At 41.3% G+C, this 22,253-nt stretch overlaps 1 protein-coding gene across 3 annotated transcripts in view; it reads right to left on the bottom strand.

Annotated features, from left to right (window-relative positions):
* Positions 1 to 22,253, bottom strand: part of tecpr1b (tectonin beta-propeller repeat containing 1b) — a 67,374-nt gene that overhangs the window by 23,674 nt on the left and 21,447 nt on the right. For all 3 annotated transcript variants that reach the window (XM_060901739.1, XM_060901741.1, XM_060901742.1), the window contains 4 exons: positions 17,776 to 17,906; positions 15,371 to 15,798; positions 12,731 to 12,837; positions 12,423 to 12,578 (listed from right to left, as the gene is read on the bottom strand). In XM_060901739.1, coding sequence (XP_060757722.1) covers positions 12,423 to 12,578; positions 12,731 to 12,837; positions 15,371 to 15,798; positions 17,776 to 17,906 — 822 coding nt within the window. The remainder of the gene's footprint in view (positions 1 to 12,422; positions 12,579 to 12,730; positions 12,838 to 15,370; positions 15,799 to 17,775; positions 17,907 to 22,253) is intronic.

Below are 22,253 nucleotides of genomic sequence, written 5' to 3'. Positions count from 1 at the left end.
AGAAATTAACCAAACTGTGCACTCTAACATGATCATTGTTTTACCTTATTACAACCCCGATTCCAAAAAAGTTGGGACAAAGTACAAATTGTAAATAAAAACGAAATGCAATAATTTAAAAATCTCAAAAACTGATATTGTATTCACAATAGAACATAGACAACATATCAAATGTCGAAAGTGAGACATTTTGAAATTTCATGCCAAATATTGGCTCATTTGAAATTTCATGACAGCAACACATCTCAAAAAAGTTGGGACAGGGGCAATAAGAGGCTGGAAAAGTTAAAGGTACAAAAAAGGAACAGCTGGAGGACCAAATTGCAACTCATTAGGTCGATTGGCAATAGGTCATTAACATGACTGGGTATAAAAAGGGCATCTTGGAGTGGCAGCGGCTCTCAGAAGTAAAGATGGGAAGAGGATCACCAATCCCCCTAATTCTGCGCCAACAAATAGTGGAGCAATATCAGAAAGGAGTTCGACAGTGTAAAATTGCAAAGAGTTTGAACATATCATCTACAGTGCATAATATCATCAAAAGATTCAGAGAATCTGGAAGAATCTCTGTGCGTAAGGGTCAAGGCCGGAAAACCATACTGGGTGCCCGTGATCTTCGGGCCCTTAGATGGCACTGCATCACATACAGGCATGCTTCTGTACTGGAAATCACAAAATGGGCTCAGGAATATTTCCAGAGAACATTATCTGTGAACACAATTCACCGTGCCATCCGCCGTTGCCAGCTAAAACTCTATAGTTCAAAGAAGAAGCCGTATCTAAACATGATCCAGAAGCGCAGACGTCTTCTCTGGGCCAAGGCTCATTTAAAATGGACTGTGGCAAAGTGGAAAACTGTTCTGTGGTCAGACGAATCAAAATTTGAAGTTCTTTATGGAAGTCAGCGACGCCGTGTCATTCGGACTAAAGAGGAGAAGGACGACCCAAGTTGTTATCAGCGCTCAGTTCAGAAGCCTGCATCTCTGATGGTATGGGGTTGCATTAGTGCGTGTGGCATGGGCAGCTTACACATCTGGAAAGACACCATCAATGCTGAAAGGTATATCCAGGTTCTAGAGCAACATATGCTCCCATCCAGATGACGTCTCTTTCAGGGAAGACCTTGCATTTTCCAATATGACAATGCCAAACCACATACTGCATCAATTACAGCATCATGGCTGCGTAGAAGAAGGGTCCGGGTACTGAACTGGCCAGCCTGCAGTCCAGATCTTTCACCCATAGAAAACATTTGGTGCATCATAAAACGGAAGATACGACAAAAAAGACCTAAGACAGTTGAGCAACTAGAATCCTACATTAGACAAGAATGGGTTAACATTCCTATCCCTAAACTTGAGCAACTTGTCTCCTCAGTCCCCAGACGTTTACAGACTGTATTAAAGAGAAAAGGGGATGTCTCACAGTGGTAAACATGGCCTTGTCCCAACTTTTTTGAGATGTGGTGTTGTCATGAAATTTAAAATCACCTAATTTTTCTCTTTAAATGATACTTTTTCTCAGTTTAAACATTTCATATGTCATCTATGTTCTATTCTGAATAAAATATGGAATTTTGAAACTTCCACATCATTGCATTCCGTTTTTATTTACAATTTGTACCTTGTCCCAACTTTTTTGGAATCGGGGTTGTACTTACCCCCCCTTTTCTCATTTTACTTTCTTTAGTTAAACATGGTGAATAGTATTGATGCGAAGATGGCCGCTATACGATTCATTAGTTAATGGGCCTGTTAAAAGAGCCAGGATATTTAATCATCTTAAGTACTTAAGATGTGATGTGGCATTTTTCCAGGAAACTCACCGGCTGGTAAAAAATCAAGTCAGACTGAAAAAAGGATGGGTGGGGAGTGTATTCCACTCCAATCTTAACTCTAAAACGTGTGGAACAGCCATATTGTTTCATTAAAAAATTCAGTTTATTGCAACCACTGTTATCTCATATCCACAAGGATGATTTGTGATGGTCTCAGGGCTACTCTACCACAAGCCGTGGTTCTGGTAAATACAGTGGTGCTTGAAAGTTTGTGAACCCTTTAGAATTTTCTATATTTCTGCATAAATATGACCTAAAACATCATCAGATTTTCACACAAGTCCTAAAAGTAGATAAAGAGAACCCAGTTAAACAAAGGAGACAAAAATATTAGACTTGGTCATTTATTTATTGAGGAAAATGATCCAATATTACATATCTGTGAGTGGCAAAAGTATGTGAACCTTTGCTTTCAGTAGCTGGTCTGACCCCCTTGTGCAGCAATAACTGCAACTAAACTTTTGCAGTAACTGTTGATCAGTCCTGCACACCGGCTTGGAGGAATTTTAGCCCATTCCTCCGTACAGAACAGCTTCAACTCTGGGATGTTGGTGGGTTTCCTCACATGAACTGCTCGCTTCAGGTCCTTCCACAACATTTCGATTGGATTGAGGTCAGGACTTTGACTTGGCCATTCCAAAACATTAACTTTATTCTTCTTTAACCATTCTTTAGGAGAGCGACTTGTGTGCTTAGGGTCGTTGTCTTGCTGCATGACCCACCTTCTCTTGAGATTCAGGTCATGGACAGATGTCCTGACATTTTCCTTTAGAATTCGCTGGTATAATTCAGAATTCATTGTTCCATCAATGATGGCAAGCCGTCCTGGCCCAGATGCAGCAAAACAGGCCCAAACCATGACACTACCACCACTATGTTTCACAGATGGGATAAGGTTCTTATGCTGGAATGCAGTGTTTTCCTTCCTCCAAACATAATGCTTCTCATTTAAACCAAAAAGTTCTATTTTGTTCTCATCCGTCCACAAAATTTTTCCAATAGCCTTCTGGCTTGTCCACGTGATCTTTAGCAAACTGCAGACGAGCAGCAATGTTCTTTTTGTAGAGCACTGGCTTTCTCCTTGCAACCCTGCCATGCACACCATTGTTGTTCAGTGTTCTCCTGATGGTGGACTCACAAATATTAACATTAGCCAATGTGAGAGAGGCCTTCAGTTGCTTAGAAGTTACACTGGGGTCCTTTGTGACCTCACCGACTATTACACGCCTTGCTCTTGGAGTGATCTTTGTTGGTCAACCACTCCTAGGGAGGGTAACAATGGTCTTGAATCTCCTCCATTTGTACACAATCTGTCTGACTGTGGATTGGTGGAGTCCAAACTCTTTAGAGATGGTTTTGTAACCTTTACCAGCCTGATGAGCATCAACAACGTTTTTTCTGAGGTCCTCAGAAATCTCCTTTGTTCATGCCATGATACACTTCCACAAACATGTGTTGTGAAGATCAGACTTTGATAGATCCCTGTTCTTTAAATAAAACAGGGTGCCCACTCACACCTGATTGTCATCCCATTGATGGAAAACACCTGACTCTAATTTCACCTTCAAATTAACTGCTAATCCTAGAGGTTCACATACTTTTGCCACTCACAGATATGTAATATTGGATCATTTTCCTCAATAAATAAATGACCAAGTCTAATATTTTTGTCTCATTTGTTTAACTGGGTTCTCTTTATCTACTTTTAGGACTTGTGTGAAAATCTGATGATGTTTTAGGTCATATTTATGCAGAAATATAGAAAATTCTAAAGGGTTCACAAACTTTCAAGCACCACTGTATATACGCCCCGAACTGGGATGATGATAAGTTTATGGGCAAAATTTTGTCATTAATTCCAGATCTGAATTCACACCAATTGATTTTCGGTGGAGATTTAAACTGTGTGATGGATCCAGTACTTGACCGCTCCAATTCCAAATCTACAAATCTTTCCAAAAAAGCCAGATTATTATCAGTTTTTATTGACCAGATAGGAAGTGTTGACCCCTGGCGTTTTTTATTTCCACAAAGTAAGTCCTTCTCTTTTTTCTAAACGTACATCACTCATATAGTAGAATAGACTATTTTTTTATTGACCAGAACCGTCTCCCCTTTATCAAAAAAGTTGAATATTCATCTATAACAGAGTCAGATCAGGCCCCTGTATTAATGGAGCTTGCATTTCCTCTTTACCAATTAGAACACCCTTCATGGAAATTAGACAGAAATCTCCTGGCCGATGAGAGCTTTTGTGAAATGATATCCCAAAAAATAGATGACTATAAATTCCAACAAAAAAGATGACATTTCCTCTTCTCTCCTGTGGGAAACACTGAAAGCTGTAATTAGGGGTGAGATTATATCATATTCAGCTAAAATAAATAAAATGAAGAGAATTAAGCAAGAGGAGCTTATTAAAGCCATATCTATGGTGGATGCTCAGTACTCTCTCTCTCCCTCCCCTGAACTCTACAAAAAGAAGCTGGACCTCCAAACACAATATAATTTGCTATCAACCGAAAAAACAGAACGTCTCCTATTAAAATCACGGGGGTATAGAGGATTTCGACGTGACGTCACAGGTCACGTGACGCCCTGGTGTCCGCCATTTTGAAGGTCAAGCTAGCTAATGTCAACAACAGTAGCTAGTATGTTACTGTAGCAATGTTTACGTTCAGTCATTTGGATGACTGTTAAAACCTTTCAGTCTCAAGTTTTTCCTTTACTGTATTTACTAGTTTACTGAGCTAGCGCGCTCGCTCCCAGCCTGCCCGAGCGCGCTAGCTCAGTAAACTAGTAAATACAGTAAAGGAAAAACTTGAGACTGAAAGGTTTTAACAGTCATCCAAATGACTGAACGTAAACATTGCTACAGTAACATACTAGCTACTGTTGTTGACATTAGCTAGTGCTAACAGCTAGCTGCTAGTGCACTGCTACAACTACACCGACCCTAATAATACAGTTCTTGGTCATTGCCTGGTAACAGCAAATTTATAACGGGCCATGTCTCAACAGACTAAGAAGTTATTTCAATGACATTTAATAACATTTTGTTCATCCTGAGGACCGAAAGTAAATGAAAATGTGAACAAACCTTAGCTGTAATAAGATGGTGACCACCGGCTCCAGGGACGACCCGCTGATGTAGGCATGTTACCCAGCCTGGTTTTTAACGACATAGGTATACAGATCATGTGGGCCGAAGTCAGGTAAAGACGAGGGCTTCGTGTACTTCCGTATGTCAGTGAACAATCCTGGTGGAAGCAGGTAAACGTCGTTCTCTAAGCCTGCTAACCTCAATTTTTGCAAATACCTCTCCCTCTGCTCGCCCTGTAAATGCCCTACGTCGCTGGATAATGAGGGTGTTTTCTGCATCTCGCTCCTTTTTCTTTTATGTTTTTTCCCTGGTATTTCCCACACGCCTGACTGAAGGTCAGGAAGATCACCCGCGCTGCAAAGCCATAAAAAGATAGCCTGGTAACGTGTACGGATCACGTACACCAGCATTATTGATTTTCTGGTGATATCGCTTCTTACTCGCGTCATCTAGGCCGGATAAAATACTCGACAATGAGACTTCGTCATGATCAACAGTGTATCGCTACCGGTAGTCACCATATTTGTGACCGTCAAAATGGCGCCATCTACTTGTTGACATGGCAACGGTCACGTGGGTCGAAAACCTCTATCTATGAGCATGGCGACAAGGCTGGACGTTTATTAGCACACCAACTTAAGTGTCGCTCAGCTTCTCAACAAATCCCACAAATACGGAAAGATGACGGTGAACTAACTATTGACCCAGAAGAAATTAAAGAAACATTCGCCTCTTTTTATTCAAATCTGTATACATCAAAAGTGACAAATGATCGCTCTGACATGGAACATTTCTTCAATAACCTCCAAGCTCCTTCTGTAACAACAGTTCATAGGACTGAAACTGAGCGTCCACTAAATCGTATAGAAGTCATTTCTGCGATAAAGGCCATGCAGAGTGGCAAGGCGCCGAGCCCTGATGGGTATCCCATAGAGTTCTTTAAAAAGTTCTCTGATAAACTATTAACAATTTTGCTTGCTATGTTTAATGACGATGACCTGGCGACTTGTCCAGGATGTACCCCGCCTTTCGCCTGTAGTCAGCTGGGATAGGCTCCAGCTTGCCTGCGACCCTGTAGAACAGGATAAAGCGGCTAGAGATAATGAGATGAGATGTTTAATGACTTTGTCCCATGGGTCACTCCCACAGACATTGACTGAAGCATCAATTACCCTTCTACTGAAGCCAGGTAAAGACAGTACGGAATGTGGCTCGTATCGTCCCATCTCCCTCCTAAATTCTGATGTGAAGATCCTGGCTAAAGTTCTTGCCCTACGTCTAGAAATCACAATGCAAGACGTGATATCTGATGACCAAACTGTTTTTATTTTAGGCCATTATTCATTTACAAATATCTGTCGGCTCCTGAATGTTATTCATTCTCCTGTGTCCAGCGTGGTACCCGAAGTGGTTATCGCGCTGGACGCAGAGAAAGCATTTGATCGGGTAGAATGGGGACATTTATTTGCATGTTTAAAGAAATTCGGGTATGGCCCTAATTTTATCTCATGGCTTAAACTCTTATACACCTCACCCAAAGCCTCTGTAACCATGAACGGTAAACGTTCACAATATTTCCAGCTGTCAAGGGGCACCCATCAGGGCTGCCCAATCAGTCCATTGCTGTTCGCCTTCGCCATAGAGCCCTTGTCTATTACACCCAAAACATTACCATCAATTACCGGGATTCATGGGGGGGGGGGGGGGAGAGAGCATAGAGTATCTCTTTATGCAGATGATTTATTAATGTATATATCTGACCCTGTTGCATGCGCTCCCCATATTATCCACGCCCTGAGAAGATTTGGTGCTTTTTCTGGGTATAAACTGAACTTCAGTAAAAGTGAATGTTATCCTGTTAATGATGTGGCTCTTCAAATACAGGATGGTGTTCTACCATTCAAACTGTCTAAAAACGGCTTTAGATACTTGGGCATTAATATCACAAGGGACATGCAAAAACTATCAAGAAAATTTCTGTCTGCTATTCGAGTATAGAATCAATTTTGTGCCAAAATGTTCATACAATACTTTTGAAATATCAAACAAAAACGACAAATCAAAATACAAAAAAAAGTCAATTTTTTTTAGACTGGCAAACAAATTATTCGTGTAATCGTGCAAAATATCAGTCTATTACTCTTCAGAAACCTTTTATTTTTGTTCCGCGTCTTTCTCAGTTTTGTTTGGCGTAATTTATTTTGGTTGCGATTCCAGCTTTCTCGTTTGCGCTCCCTGACTTTTTGCTTGCAGTTTTGGCACAAACTTCACGTGTGGGTGGACTGTCCAGGAATGCATTCCCATTGGCTAACTTGTGTTTGACTGACAGCTACGCTCAGCCATTCCCCGGAGGCTGTTGCGGCCATTTCCTACTCGGATTTTGGCGGACTGTTTGACGAGTGACCGATCCATTGACGGTAAACAAGGATCGAGTGGACTTCAGTGGAGACTATGATATTGAATTAATTCAACAAAGTGTAAATTCAATATCATAGTCTCCACTGAAGTCCACTCAATCCTTGTTTACCGTCAATGGATCGGTCACTCGTCAAACAGTCCGCCAAAATCCGAGTAGGAAATGGCCGCAACAGCCTCCGGGGAATGGCTGAGCGTAGCTGTCAGTCAAACACAAGTTAGCCAATGGGAATGCATTCCTGGACAGTCCACCCACACGTGAAGTTTGTGCCAAAACTGCAAGCAAAAAGTCAGGGAGCGCAAACGAGAAAGCTGGAATCGCAACCAAAATAAATTACGTCAAACAAAACTGAGAAAGACGCGGAACAAAAATAAAAGGTTTCTGAAGAGTAATAGACTGATATTTTGCACGATTACACGAATAATTTGTTTGCCAGTCTAAAAAAATTGACTTTTTTTTTTGTATTTTGATTTGTCGTTTTTGTTTGATATTTCAAAAGTATTGTATGAACATTTTGGCACAAAATTGATTCCATACTCGAGAAAGTCAAATTAGACCTGAAGAAATGGAAACCACTTAACCTATCCTTGGCAGGGAAAGTGAACTGTATCAGAATGAATGTGCAACCCAAGATTCTTTATCTGTTTCAATGTATCCCACTTTATCTTCCTAAATCCTTTTTAAAATCTATTGATAAAGCTTTAATTTTATTTATATGGGATGGGAAGAAGCCCAGAACACGGTTAGAATTGTTACAGAGGCCTAAAAAGCAAGGTGGATTAGCTCTTCCAAATTTTTGTCATTATTATTGGTCCTCAAATGTTCAAAAAAATCACGTATTGGCTCCATACTCCTGATGCAGACTGGTGCCGCCTTGAAGCTGCATCTTGCATCTCCACCTCTCTTAGAGCCCTGGTCACCTCCAGCCTTCCCCTCTCTATCTTACAATACACGAATAGTCCTATAGTCATAAACACCCTCAAAATATGGGTTCAACTTAGACGTAACTTTGGGTTTAAAAACCTTCTCCATCTAAGTCCCATACACAATAATCACCTTTTTCCCCCAGCTAGGTTAGACTCTGAATTTACTCTTTGGCAGAGATGTGGCATTCATAATTTTGTGGATATGTACATAAACTCTATTTTTGCAAGCTTTGATGATTTATCGCACAAATTTGGCCTCCCTCGGTCTAGTCTGTTTCGATATTTCCAAGTCCGCCACTTCCTTCAACATCATGATCCCAACTTTCCATACATAACATCGCCTTCTGGTTTAGATGATCTGTTAAAATCCCCATTCAATCCTAAAAGACTTATTTCAAGAATTAATGATTGTATAAGCTCCTTTAAAAATACAACACTGGCAAAGATCAGGGCAGACTGGGTGGATGAGCTGGGGGAGCGCTCTACTAAGAGTAAAGGACAGCACTTCCTGTGCCAAATTAAGCATTATACAATTCAAGATCCTACATCGCACCCACTACTCCAAAGCAAGACTGGCTAAAATATACCTTAACACTAGCCTGGGCCCGCCCATCCTAAGCGTGACGCAACACGAGGGCCTGTTGCGAGCTTAGTCTGGCCAGGCAAGCTATCTACAGCTCTTCCAAGCTCCCGAAAAATCGGGAACCAATCAACTTTGAGCATCTCCAACGGCCCTGGGTAGAGGCGTGTTCAAGGCACTGACGTAGTAGAACTGCGACCGGAAGCCATAGATTGTTTACAGAATCTATGCCGGAAGCACTTCATTCACGAATGCTGTATTGAAAGCATTCAACGGGAAGTTCTCATTGAAAACAGAGCAAAGAGCAGCCCTGGAGGTATTTATTGAAAGGAAGGACGTTTTCGCCTTGCTCCCGACCGGCTTCGGTAGGAGTTTAATAATAGGATGTCTATGGTTTAATCTACCAGTTAGCCCCGTCGCGTCGCATACGTCAGAGGAAAGAGTGATGTGATTGGTTTAAGCTTCGACACAGCCTTTTCTGGCTTCGACCAGTAGCAAACTGAGGCATTTCAGGGAGGCGGGTCAACCACGGGCTCTGGGAAACGGTTGGGCTTAATATCTTGGCCAGACCAATAGCTTGTAGAGCTTTGCAGTCGCGTTAGCCAGACTACCTTAACACAGACGCAAGCTGCGACAGGTGTCGAAACACTCCTGCTGATTTAACACATATGCTTTGGTTATGTCCAGCCCTGGCAACCTATTGGTCTACCATCTTTAAAACGCTGTCAGAAGCTTTGATCTTCAACCCAATGCAGCTATGGCCATATTTGGTACCACAGACAGGAGACATGCAACATTAAGGAAAAGTTATAAAAACATAATTGATTTTATGACGCTGCTTGCACGCAGAAGAATATTACTACACTGGAAATCAAAAAACCCACCCAAAGCGTCTTTGTGGTTTAGCGATGTAACACAATTCATACAATTATGGCCCTTTTCCACTACCCTTTTTCAGCTCACTTCAGCTCGCTTCAGCCCGACACGGCTCGCGTTTCGACTACCAAAAACCAGCACGACTCAGCTCGCTTCAGCCCTGCTTAGCCCCTAAAACTCGCACCGTTTTGGAGTGGGGCTGAAGCGAGCCAAACCGTGCCGAGTGAGGTTGGGGGCGTGAGCAGACACTCCCCTGTGCACTGATTGGTGAGGAGGAGTGTCCTCACATGCCCACACACGCCCCGCGAGCGCGCTGGGATCTGTAAACACCGCAAACCCGGAAGAAGAATAATTACGAATTACGAGAATTTCTGAAGCCTTATGCGCCTCGCCTCATCTATACGCTCTTGCCAGTATCTGTTGGCGTTGTCGGCGACAACAAGCCACAGCACCGAGACCAGCAACATTAACGACTCCATGTCCTCCATGTTTATTGTTTACTATTCGGGTCGTGAGACTACCGCTTAAAAGCTCACTGAATCAGTGACATACAGAGCATCGTGGACGAGTTCGCGGAGCGCAAGGCTCGTCGTATGCCCTTCAAATAATGCGCGCAGTAGGCTATTGATGTTTTATTATGAGCCATGTACAGTATGTCGCCTAATGTTTTTTTTGTTTCTGAGTTACATGTTCGTTTGAAGGACTTAATGTACAAAATAACATAGTTGCACCCCGTAGTGTTGAAATTGGTAAACACAGTGCATTCAGTGAGGTTTGCACCGCCCTCCTTTTATTTCTGACTCTTCCCGTCACCGTTGCAACCTCTGAGCGCTCATTCGTATGCCCTTCAAATAATGTGCGCAGTATAGGCTATTGATGTTTTATTATGAGCCATGTACAGTATCCTAATGTTTTTTGTTTCTGAGTTACATGTTCGTTTGAAGGACTTGATGTACTAAATAACATAGTTGCACCCGGTAGTGTTGAAATTGGTAAACACCGCAGTTGCGGACATTTTGTAGCCTAAAATGATGTTATGATAAGCTTTAATAAAGGGCCCGGTCATTTGCCCCGCCCCCGGCCCGGCTCTGACTTGTTCCGCCACTGTCACTGATGTCACTGTTTGCGCTGCTTAACGACATCACGTGACGTCCACCCACTTTTGCTAACTCCACCCAATGTGTCCACCCACTTCCAGCCAGCACGGTTCAGCGCGGTTGTAGTCGAAATGCAACTCCAACAGCCCCGCTCAGCTCGACTCGGCACGGCACGGCTCAGCCGCGTTTGTAGTGGAAAAGCGGCATTAGAGAAAATAAAATATACCCTTAGGGGGTCCAGGGACAAATTCTTTTCTGTCTGGGATCCAGTATTGAGGCATTTAGGTCAACTTAAAACTGTGCCCACTTAATTTCCACTTGGCGGCCATCTTGCATCTATATGCAATTGTGATTGAATCCATGTGAACCATGTCTTGTTTAGTGCACAGCATTAGTGTCGGCGAGCCTATTTATATATGCCTTTTCTTTTCTTTCCTTTTATACATATATAAATACATATTTATTTATCTACCTATCTATCTGTCTATTTTTATTTCAATATGTTTTTACTAGATTGTTGTCCAACATGTTCGGGGGGGATAAATATAAAAATGAGCATTGTGAGCTATGTGTATTTATACTTATCTACTGTGTTGTTACTGCTCAATAAAAAAAAATTAATTAAAAATAGCAAATGTGCAGTCAAGAGGTGTAAGAATATAAGATTTAAATTTGAGTAAAAAAAAAAAAAAAGCAAGCAAAAAAAACCAAAAACAACGCACGCACACACACACACACACACACACACACACAACAGGTTTTTAGTTGTTTCTTAAAATCCATCAGAGTCAAGGCTCGTCTCACATCCTCTGGGAGGTTATTTCAGGTTTGTGTTGCATGATAAAACACTGCTTCACCATGTTTTGTTCTAACCCTTGGGACGGTCAGTAGACCAGTCCCAGAGGTCCTCAGGGTCCTAGAAGGTTCATACGTCACAAGCACGTCAGAGATGTATTTGGGCCCTGAGCCGCAGAGTGATATATACACAAGCAGCAAGATTTTGAAATCAATCTTCTGACTCACAAGTAGCCAGTGTAAAGATTTTAGAACTGGAGTAATGCGGTCATAGTTTTTGTCAGGACCCTAGCAGCGGCATTCTGAATAAGCTGAAGTTGCCGAACAACTTGTTTTGAAAAGCCTATGAAGAGACCATTTGTCACTGTAAGTGAGGACGAATTACAAATTATTGAAAAAATGTTACAATATTTGGTCTAAAACTATTCAAAGATAAGGTGGAATTGATATTTATTTGGTGTAGATACAGTAAGTGGCAAGTCTGCGCCACACCTTTATTACATTTGCATGCCCCTTTTGAAGTTTGAAATAAATAATAAAAAAAATTACGATCAATTAAAAATAAATTTAAAAATAAAATTACCTGTGTATTTATGCTAAAACAATTATCTGCCTCAGGCTCAGTGAATAAAAACCTCAACTTCGTCTTGGTTATTATTTCACCGATATTCACTTCATCTTTGGTGGATAATTGCCAGATACACTACAAAGGCAGTGAATTGTTATAGGTTGAAAATTGCTGAGTATTTGTTCAAGTTTTGTTCTGTGAGAATCAGACTGTGTACTGATCACCTTCCTTTCCTGGTTGTGTGTATAGTAGACGTAGACTAGGTCGTCATTAGGAGCTCCGCCACCCCTGACCTGCTCCAGGGTCACACACACCTCCTCCAACTGATGGGGTTGCCAGTCCCTCCACCAGCACATCATCATTTTTTTCACACTGACAGACTGGCGCGCACAAACACACACACACACACCATTACAAACCTGCTTACTACTAGAGTCCAAAGGAATATATTAGAGTATACTAACCCAACCTGTTATACATTAAAACTAGTTACAATTTCTTTGTTTAAATCCAAAATCAAAGTTGTGCATACCCTTTCCATAGTGTTGTCTTTCTCTTGCTCTGTTCTCTCTGCCAACGGGCCCTGGGCACCTGCGATGCTAAGAGCAGGAGTGATGGAGGGAGATGGAGACCCTGCATCTGGGAGAGAGGAAGCAGACAGAAAAAAAAAGTCTTATGATGTAATTTTGCAATTAAAACACTGCTTTAACTTTCCAGTTAACCCCATGCATGTCTTTTTTTGGAGAAAAAAAAGGGCAGAGCTAAGCAGCTTTGCATCAGCAAGGTACAGCTTATGTTTGGGAATTCTTTCCTCAGGATAGGTTCTATTGTGAAGTATTGTCTCCCGAAGATATGAAGAAAAATCTCAGACCAATTTCTTTCTTGAATACAAATTTACTGAAATTCTCTCACAATCATATAAATGACTATCCACTTTTATCAAAATACAAAAGAGAGTATTCTTAGCTCACAAAACAAAACAGACGCATCTGGGAAGATCTTCTTGGAGATGTTTGCTGGATTGTTCTTTTGCAAGACCTTTATAGACTGACTGTCCAGTCCATTTTACAGCCGTAACCAATCCAATTCTTTTAGATCCAACTTTTTACCATTTTTGGGAAAAGTTCAAGTTCTCAGCTGGTGACAACAGGAACCCAAGGCCTCTCCTAGACGAAGTGTGTAAGGTACCCCTAGTCACATATGGTTAGAATTATGGGACATATGGGAGCGAGAAAAACCAGCACACTATATCTCATTAACTAATTAATTTCATGTTCCATAGCCAAGAATCAATTAATTACACAAAAGAGAAGCAACATCCTTTTAATGAAACCTCACCACATTTCAGGACTGAAAACTGAAATGGAAACTGAAACTAGCAAGATTCATTGCATGGTAACATTGCAAAATCACATAGTGATGCTTGAAAGTTTGTGAACCCTTTAGAATTTTCTATATTTCTGCATAAATATGACCTAAATCAACATCAGATTTTCACACAAGTCCTAAAAGTAGATAAAGAGAACCCAGTTAAACAAATGAGACAAAATATTATACTTGGTCATTTATTTATTGAGGAAAATGATCCAATATTGCATATCTGTGAGTGGCAAAAGTATGTGAAGCTTTGCTTTCAGTATCTGGTGTGACCCCCTTGTGCAGCAATAACTGCAACTAAATGTTTCTGGTAACTGTTGATCAGTCCTGCACACCGGCTTGGAGGAATTTTAGCCCATTCCTCCGTACAGAACAGCTTCAACTCTGGGATGTTGGTGGGTTTCCTCACATGAACTGCTCGCTTCAGGTCCTTCCACAACATTTCGATTGGATTAAGGTCAGGACTTTGACTTGGCCATTCCAAAACATTAACTTTATTCTTCTTTAACCATTCTTTGGTAGAACGACTTGTGTGCTTAGGGTTGTTGTCTTGCTGCATGACCAACCTTCTCTTGAGATTCAGTTCATGGACAGATGTTTTCCTTTAGAATTCGCTGGTATAATTCAGAATTCATTGTTCCATCAACGATGGCAAGCCGTTCTGGCCCAGATGCAGCAAAACAGGCCCAAACCATGATACTACCACCACTATGTTTCACAGATGGGATAAGGTTCTTATGCCGGAATGCAGTGCTTTCCTTTCTCCAAACATAACACTTCTCATTTAAACCAAAAAGTTCTATTTTAGTCTCATCTGTCCACAAAACATTTTTCCAATAGCCTTCTGGCTTGTCCACGTGATCTTTAGCAAACTGCAGATGAGCAACAATGTTCTTTTTGGAGAGCAGTGGCTTTCGCCTTGCAACCCTGCCACGCACACCATTGCTGTTCAGTGTTCTCCTGATGTTGAACTTATGAACATTAACATTAGCCAATGTGAGAGAGGCCTTCAGTTGCTTAGAAGTTACCTTGGGGTCCTTTGTGACCTTGCCAACTATTATATGCCTTGTTCTTGGAGTGATCTTTGTTGGTCGAAAACTCCTGGGGAGGGTAACAGTGGTCTTGAATTTCCTCCATTTGTACACAATCTGTCTGACTGTGGATTGGTGGAGTCCAAACTCTTTAGAGATGGTTTTGTAACCTTTTCCAGACTGATGAGCATCAACAACACTTTTTCTGAGGTCCTCAGAAATCTCCTTTGTTCGTGCCATGATACACTTCGACAAACATGTGTTGTGAAGATCAGACTTTGATAGATTCCTGTTCTTTAAATAAAACAGGGTGCCCACTCACACCTGATTGTCATCCCACTGATTGAAAACACCTGACTCGAATTTCACCCTCAAATTAACTGCTAATCCTAGAGGTTCACATACTTTTGCCACTCACAGATGTGTAATATTGGATCATTTTCCTCAATAAATAAATGACCAAGTATATTTTTGTCTCATTTGTTTAACTGGGTTCTTTTTATCTACTTATAGGACTTGTGTGAAAATTTGATGTTGTTTTAGGTCATATTTATACAGAAATATAGAAAATTCTAAAGGGTTCACAAACTTTCAAACACCACTGTAACTTTCTAAGGTACATCTGAAATGGTATGATTATTACACATCTTGAAGCACTTAAAATTATGAATTGCAGTTTAAAAGAAATTAAAAAAAAAAAAAAATCACCTGGCGGTATGTATAATGAACATATACATGGCGAACATACAGCACCAATTATGTACCTGCTCTGTCCAGCCAGTTGGTGTTCGTGTTCGAATCTATCTCACATTGACCTGCAGTGATCCATGCCCATGGCGGCTGCTCTTCCTGCTTCATGGTTTCTCCCAGCTCCATGGGATACACAGCCACAGATTTCTCTGCCACACTGGCAGCTGAGGGAACTTTCACCTCTGCCAGATCTACATTACTCCATGGCAGCTCGCTTCCTTTTGGTTGGCTGCAGTGGAGCCCAGAATTTTGGCGAAGCACACTGGCCTCTTCCACTTTCTCCTGATCTGCTTCAGGCAAAAGAGAGCTGTGTTCAGCCACCAGGGCTGATACAAAACTGTCACTGGTGACTCTAGGAATGTTAGCACTGTCCAAGTCATCGCAGCCCAACACGGAACCCTGGGTAGGCGCAGCAATTTGAGCACTGATGAGGCAAACGTCACTGTGCAGTACAAGACAGAGAAAGTGGAGGATCAAAGCCATATAGTACCATAAATAATACACTGGGAATATTTGCAGGAGAGGTGTGCATCAGGACTGAAATCCTGTGGGACATAACCAATAGGTTGTTTACTCTCATGGGGGAAGGTGGTGATTAAATATGAAACTTGTGGGACAAAAAAATTTGGTCGTGTTTATTAATATAGGATTGCATTGGATGTGGTGTTCTTTCATTCATCTTCAATAAATGCTTTTTCGTAGTTATGGTCACTCCGTTTTAAATTGATAAATTTGTTTATATTTTGGGATGTAGGACCAATTAAATTCATTAGAACATATTGCAGGCAGGCACAAACAATGATGATAACTTCCAGAGCCGCTGGGACTGCTGAAACTGTCTACAGGAGTGGATGGAATTGGTCAGAATTCCATCAGGAATGAGCAGAAGTGGGATTAAAAACAAAACAAAACAAAAAAACCTACTAGTGCATCTCAAAAACATTGGAATTTTGTGGAAAAAGTTAAGGTTTTTTGTAATTTAATTTAAAAAGGTGAACTTACATATATTCTATATCCATTATCCATAAAGTGAAATATTTCAAGGCTTTTTTTTAATGATCATGGCTTATAGCTCATGAACATCAGAAATCCAGTATCTCAAAATATTAAAATATTTCATTTCAAGTTTGAGTTAAACAGTATAAATACCATGTATCTCTCAGTCTAGTTCAGTACATACAACCACAATCATGGGGAAGACTGCTAACTTGACAGTTGTCCAGAAGATGATCATTGACACCCTCCACAAGGAGGGTAAACCACAGGTGGTCACTGCTGAAAAGGCTGGCTGGAAAAGGTGCACAAGCAACAGGGATGACCGCAGTCTTGAGAGGATTGTCAAGAAAATTCAATTCAGGAACTTGGGAGAGCTTCACAAGGAGTGGACTGAGGCTGATGTCAGTGCATCAAGAGCCACCACACAGAGACGTCTTCAGGAAAGGCGCTACAACTGTCGCATTCCTAATATCAAGCCACTCCTGAACCAGAGACAACGTCAGAAGCATCTTACCTTGGCTAAGGAGAGAAAGAACTGGACTGTTGCTCAGTGGTCCAAAGTCCTCTTTTCAGCTGAGAGCAAATTTTGCATTTCATTTGGAAATCATTGTCCTAGAGGCTGGAGGAAGAATAGAGAGGCACAGAACCCAAGGTGTTTGAAATCCAGCGTGAAGTTTCCGCAGCCTGTGATGATTTGGGGTGCCATGTCATCTGCTGGTGTTGGTCCACTGTGTTTTATCAAGTCTACTGAGCAACGTCCAGTTCTTTCTCTCTTTAGCCCAAGTAAGACGCTTCTGACGTTGTCCCTGGTTCAGGAGTGGCTTGATATTAGGAATGCAACTTTCCTGAAGATGTCTGTGCGTGGTGGCTCTTGATGCACTGACACCAGCCTCAGTCCACTCCTTGTGAAGCTCTCCCAAGTTCTTGAATCTAATTTTTTTGACAATCCTCTCAAGGCTGCGGTCATCCCTGTTGCTTGTGCACCTTTTCCAGCCAGCCTTTTCAGCAATGACCTTCTGTGGTTTACCCTCCTTGTGGAGGGTGTCAATGATCATCTTCTGGACAACTGTCAAGTCAGCAGTCTTCCCCATGATTGTGGTTGCGTGTACTGAACTACACCAAGAGATACACAGTATTTATACTATTTTACTCAAACTTGAAATGTATCTCAAAATTCTAATATTTTGAGATACTAGATTTCTGATTTTCCTGAGCTATAAGCCATAATCATCAAAATTAAAACAAAAAAGCCTCAAAATATTTCACTTTATGTGTAATGAATACAGAATATATGAAAGAGATACCAATATTTTGAGATACACTAGTAATTTGCAGTCTGAATATATCCGACTGGTGCCATCTGTTGGTGAAAAACGGCACTATGGGAAGAAGGAACAAGGAATTTCAAGTGTTGTTTACTTACCTGGGCTTGTTGGTGGTATAACTGTTGTCCACATGGGCACACACAGGGACCCAAGCCCTTCCTGTGACCTCAGTGGGGGTCACGCCATGGCGGAAATAAAGACTCCTGTCCTCGCTGCCAATCCCCCATGCCTGCAACATATCACTGCAGTATAATCATTGTCAGAAAATACTAATCTTATTTTACATTTAACTCAGCAAATATTACAATGGATTATAAATCATATTATTATAATGCATTATTATATCACCACCATCTGACATGTCCTTATAAACAACTGTATGTGACAAGTCATTGCCTAAACCTCCCATGCCTTTGGTTCTGGATCAGCCCATTATTAAGTTCTTCATGAGTTGAATCACAAATTATGTTACAGCAGAAACGGTGTTCTACCTAGAATGAGTCTGGAGCTTTGGCCTAACCTTCTGAGCAAAGTATCTCCAAGCAGGAACAGAGATCAGAGACGTCTCAAATTTTATAGTCATTATGCACCACATAATGTGCAAAAGCCACATAAGCCAACAAAAGTCAAGAGCCAAAGCAGATATTCAGGTCAGAACATATTCTTCTGACAGAAAGACCTTTGACAGGACAAAATACACAAGCCCACGACTTGGTGTCCAAAAAAATAGTCAACCATTTAAGTCCCAACATAAATTCAAGTAGTTTGTGATGACGTTCGAGTTATTATACAACAGGATAAGCTGTGTATGCCATACCTTCACCACCTCCTAAAGTCCTCGTCTCGCATTTTTACCTACTGACTCAGCTCTCACACATGCCATGTTGTCCAATTAACCAAATTTAAAGTAGAAAAGATATTAACTCTGTGTGAACCCTGACCATAGCCAAAGCTGCTAGGAATAAAATGTGAAATATGAGCTTGTGGTATGGGAGCCAAACCCAAATTAGATATGCTCCCATATGGCTGTTCAGGCTTGAGAGTATAGGAGGGAGTACCGGCATATATTTGGCTGGGATAAGCTGTGTGCAGCAGGCAAAGCAGGCAAGCATGGGGTTTGGGTTACAGACAGAGAGAGACAGACATAGGTGGAGAAGCACATAGAGGGGTTTGCATCGCTAGGAATGCTGAGACTTAGTAGTCCCAGCACTTCTACCAAAAAAATGACACCCAGAAACATGTGACTCTGGCAGGAGGAGCCAGAGGGTGTGAGCTGGAAGACTGGACTCTGTGTGTGTGTGTGTGTGTGTGTGTGTGTGTGTGTGTGTGTGTACACAAGTTACATGCCGTATCTGTAGCTCTACATGTACAAGTTGGTCAGAGGATCTAATGACAAATAATTCTGCTTGTGGGAATGCTGGTGTAATTAGACCTGCCCCCTGCCCCTCTCTTGACCGTTCCAGTGGATGAGACAGTCTACATCAACACGGTTTAAACAATCAGAGCAGTCATTAAATCAGAATATTAACACAATTACAGCATTCCAGACAAATGCACACCACGATGCCGAATATCATTACATTGATAAACGGTGCAGCACTGATGCATTCATGTGTTTTATGATGTGCGTAGTGGTCACTAATGAGGTGAGGTGTAGTGATCATTAGTGAAGTGAGCAATAATAGAATGAGAATATAGAATGGCCTAAACCAGGCATGCAGTTGTGCTCAGTTGTGTATCAGCCAAACATCATCAAAACCGTGGCCTACTTAGACTGAAGCTCTGGCTTAACTTTACATTAAATAATCTTCCAGCATCTGCATATCTAATGTCATTATGCGTAGTCAAAGTCTTTTCTGGGGTCTGTAGACTGTCCATTTTATAGAAAGTTATTTATTTCAGGCTTACAAATAAGAGTAAGACTCAAGTTAAAGTGCAAAATTATTAGGAAAATCTGCATTGAATTTCACATGCTTATAAAATGACAAATGCATTATAACGAAATACGTTAAAATTGCTTTAATTACATTACATACATTTTATAGAATATTTTTTTATTTATTTGGGGGACCATATATCCTCAGAGTATCAGAAATATATAGATAATTTGTCAAATATGGTTTAATTACTAACACTGAGGATGAATTATTATTATATTAGTTGCAAAGCAAAGCATTATACTGTTACCCCCTTGGCTTCTTTATTATTATTACCCAGGTTTAATTCAGCTTGAACTGCTTAACATAGAAATTTCGTTCAATCTTTGTTGCCTAGGTCTTGTAACTAGGACAGTGGCTATGACTTTACTTTTTGATATTCCATTCGCATCCCTTTTTTGTTTTGTGTTTTGTTTTTTTTTTAATCCCTGTATCTTCCAATTCTTCCCATTAAACTGCTCCCATAAAAACAATTTTCAAAATAATACTTCCAAACATGCGTGACATGTTCTGGGCAATACTACTAAGTATCTCTCCCCTTTCATACCTCTAACATTCCTGCTTTGTTTTTTTTTTTAAATCCCTCAATTTTCTTCCCATTGGTTTCAGTTCATCTATCTATCTATGTATTTATTTCTTTATCTTAATATCTACTGTAACTACCACATCTATTTCATTTCATTCACTCACCTCACTCTACCCATCTTGAATTCTTCTTTTTTTTTTTTTTTGCTTTACAAGCACTAGTATTTCCTTCAGGAAATATAAATCTAGTTTTTTTAATAATAATAATAAATACATTTCTATGTAAACTCTAATGTCTCAGAAATTTCAGTGAAATATAAAATTTCAATATGAAAAAACACTACATGTTCTTGGGAAGACATGTCTCATCTCATCTCATTATCTCTAGCCGCTTTATCCTTCTACAGGGTCACAGGCAAGCTGGAGCCTATCCCAGCTGACTACGGGCGAAAGGCGGGGTACACCCTGGACAAGTCGCCAGGTCATCACAGGGCTGACACATAGACACAGACAACCATTCACACTCACATTCACACCTACGGTCAATTTAGAGTCACCGGTTATCCTAACCTGCATGTCTTTGGACTGTGGGGGAAACCGGAGGAAACCCACGCGGACACGGGGAGAACATGCAAACTCCACACAGAAAGGCCCTCGCCGGCCCCGGGGCTCGAACCCAGGACCTTCTTGCTGTGAGGCGCCAGCGCTAACCACTACACCACCGTGCCGCCCTGGAAGACATGTCATTTGCTTGAAATTAAATAACTTGAATTACTTGGAAAAACATAGGTAAATAAGTGTTGCCAGGCAAAACAAACCTCGCCCGGCAGTCTGGCCTATTCACCTTACAAGGTGAATCCATGACCTTCAGTTTGACTCAGTTTGTCGATACTTAATATTATCTCTCTATCTTGAACCATTTCCCAGTTATGAGCCTCTGAAAATCTGTGACCCTGCATATGACCTTTCAAGGTCACTCAAGGTCAAAGTGCCAAATGAAAGCCCATATATGACTTCCTATATGTTGATAATATTAAGTATCTCTCCATCTTGAACTGTTTCCCAGTTATGAGCCTCTGAAAACCCGTGACCTTGATCCCTGACATTTGACCCCCAACCGCTAAGAAAACTATGAGAGATACCCCAAATCATGTAGCATATCAATGGAAGCAGAACTGAAAGATGAACATTTTGGATGTGGTTTGAAGTAAATATGATGAATATGAAGGAACATTTTGACCTTTTTGGTGACCTTGACTGCACGACCTTCAAAATGTTGGTGGTTCTATTTGAGACCAATGCCCATCTATCCTGAAAGTTTCATGAAGGTTGGTCCAGCCGTTTTCCCGTAATGTCTCGTCTCATTATCTCTAGCCACTTTATCCTGTTCTACAGGGTCGCAGGCAAGCTGGAGCCTATCCCAGCTGACTACGGGCGAAAGGCGGGGTACACCCTGGACAAGTCGCCAGGTCATCACAGGGCTGACACATAGACACAGACAACCATTCACATTCACACCTACGGTCAACTTAGAGTCACCAGTTAACCTAACCTGCATGTCTTTGGACTGTGGGGGAAACTGGAGCACCCGGAGGAAACCCACGCGGACACGGGGAGAACATGCAAACTCCGCACAGAAAGGCCCTCGCCGGCCACGGAGCTCGAACCCGGACCTTCTTGCTGTGAGGCGACAGCGCTAACCACCACACCACCGTGCCGCCCTCCCGTAATGTTGCTAACAAAAAAAACAAAAACAAAGAAACCCCACCGAAAACAATACCTCGGCCCCTGGTGGACTCTGTCCTGGGTGAAGTAATAAACACTACTAAAGCACATGAATATAGTATATTATGTGCAAGCTGAGTGCAGTAGAATTTTGAAGGTTTAAAAAAAAAAGTCAGTTCAGAGGCTCATCAGTTATACCGAGTGGTAGAAAATTCCCCAGAATACAAGCCTGATACTGTGTACTCTCCTACAATATACTACTCATATAAGCTGCGGTTCGGCCCTCGAGTGCATCCTTGTGTGTTTTTAAAGACACTTGTGTATGGCAAAAGAAATGCAATAGCCAGGCTGTACCATCCTCCTCCATTTCTCACACCCTGCTGTCTCAC

Source organism: Neoarius graeffei, chromosome 20 (assembly GCF_027579695.1).
Source record: "Neoarius graeffei isolate fNeoGra1 chromosome 20, fNeoGra1.pri, whole genome shotgun sequence".
Lineage (NCBI taxonomy): Eukaryota > Metazoa > Chordata > Actinopteri > Siluriformes > Ariidae > Neoarius > Neoarius graeffei.
The sequence above is the reverse complement of the archived record's forward strand: the minus strand, read 5'-3'. Positions and strand labels throughout refer to the sequence as shown.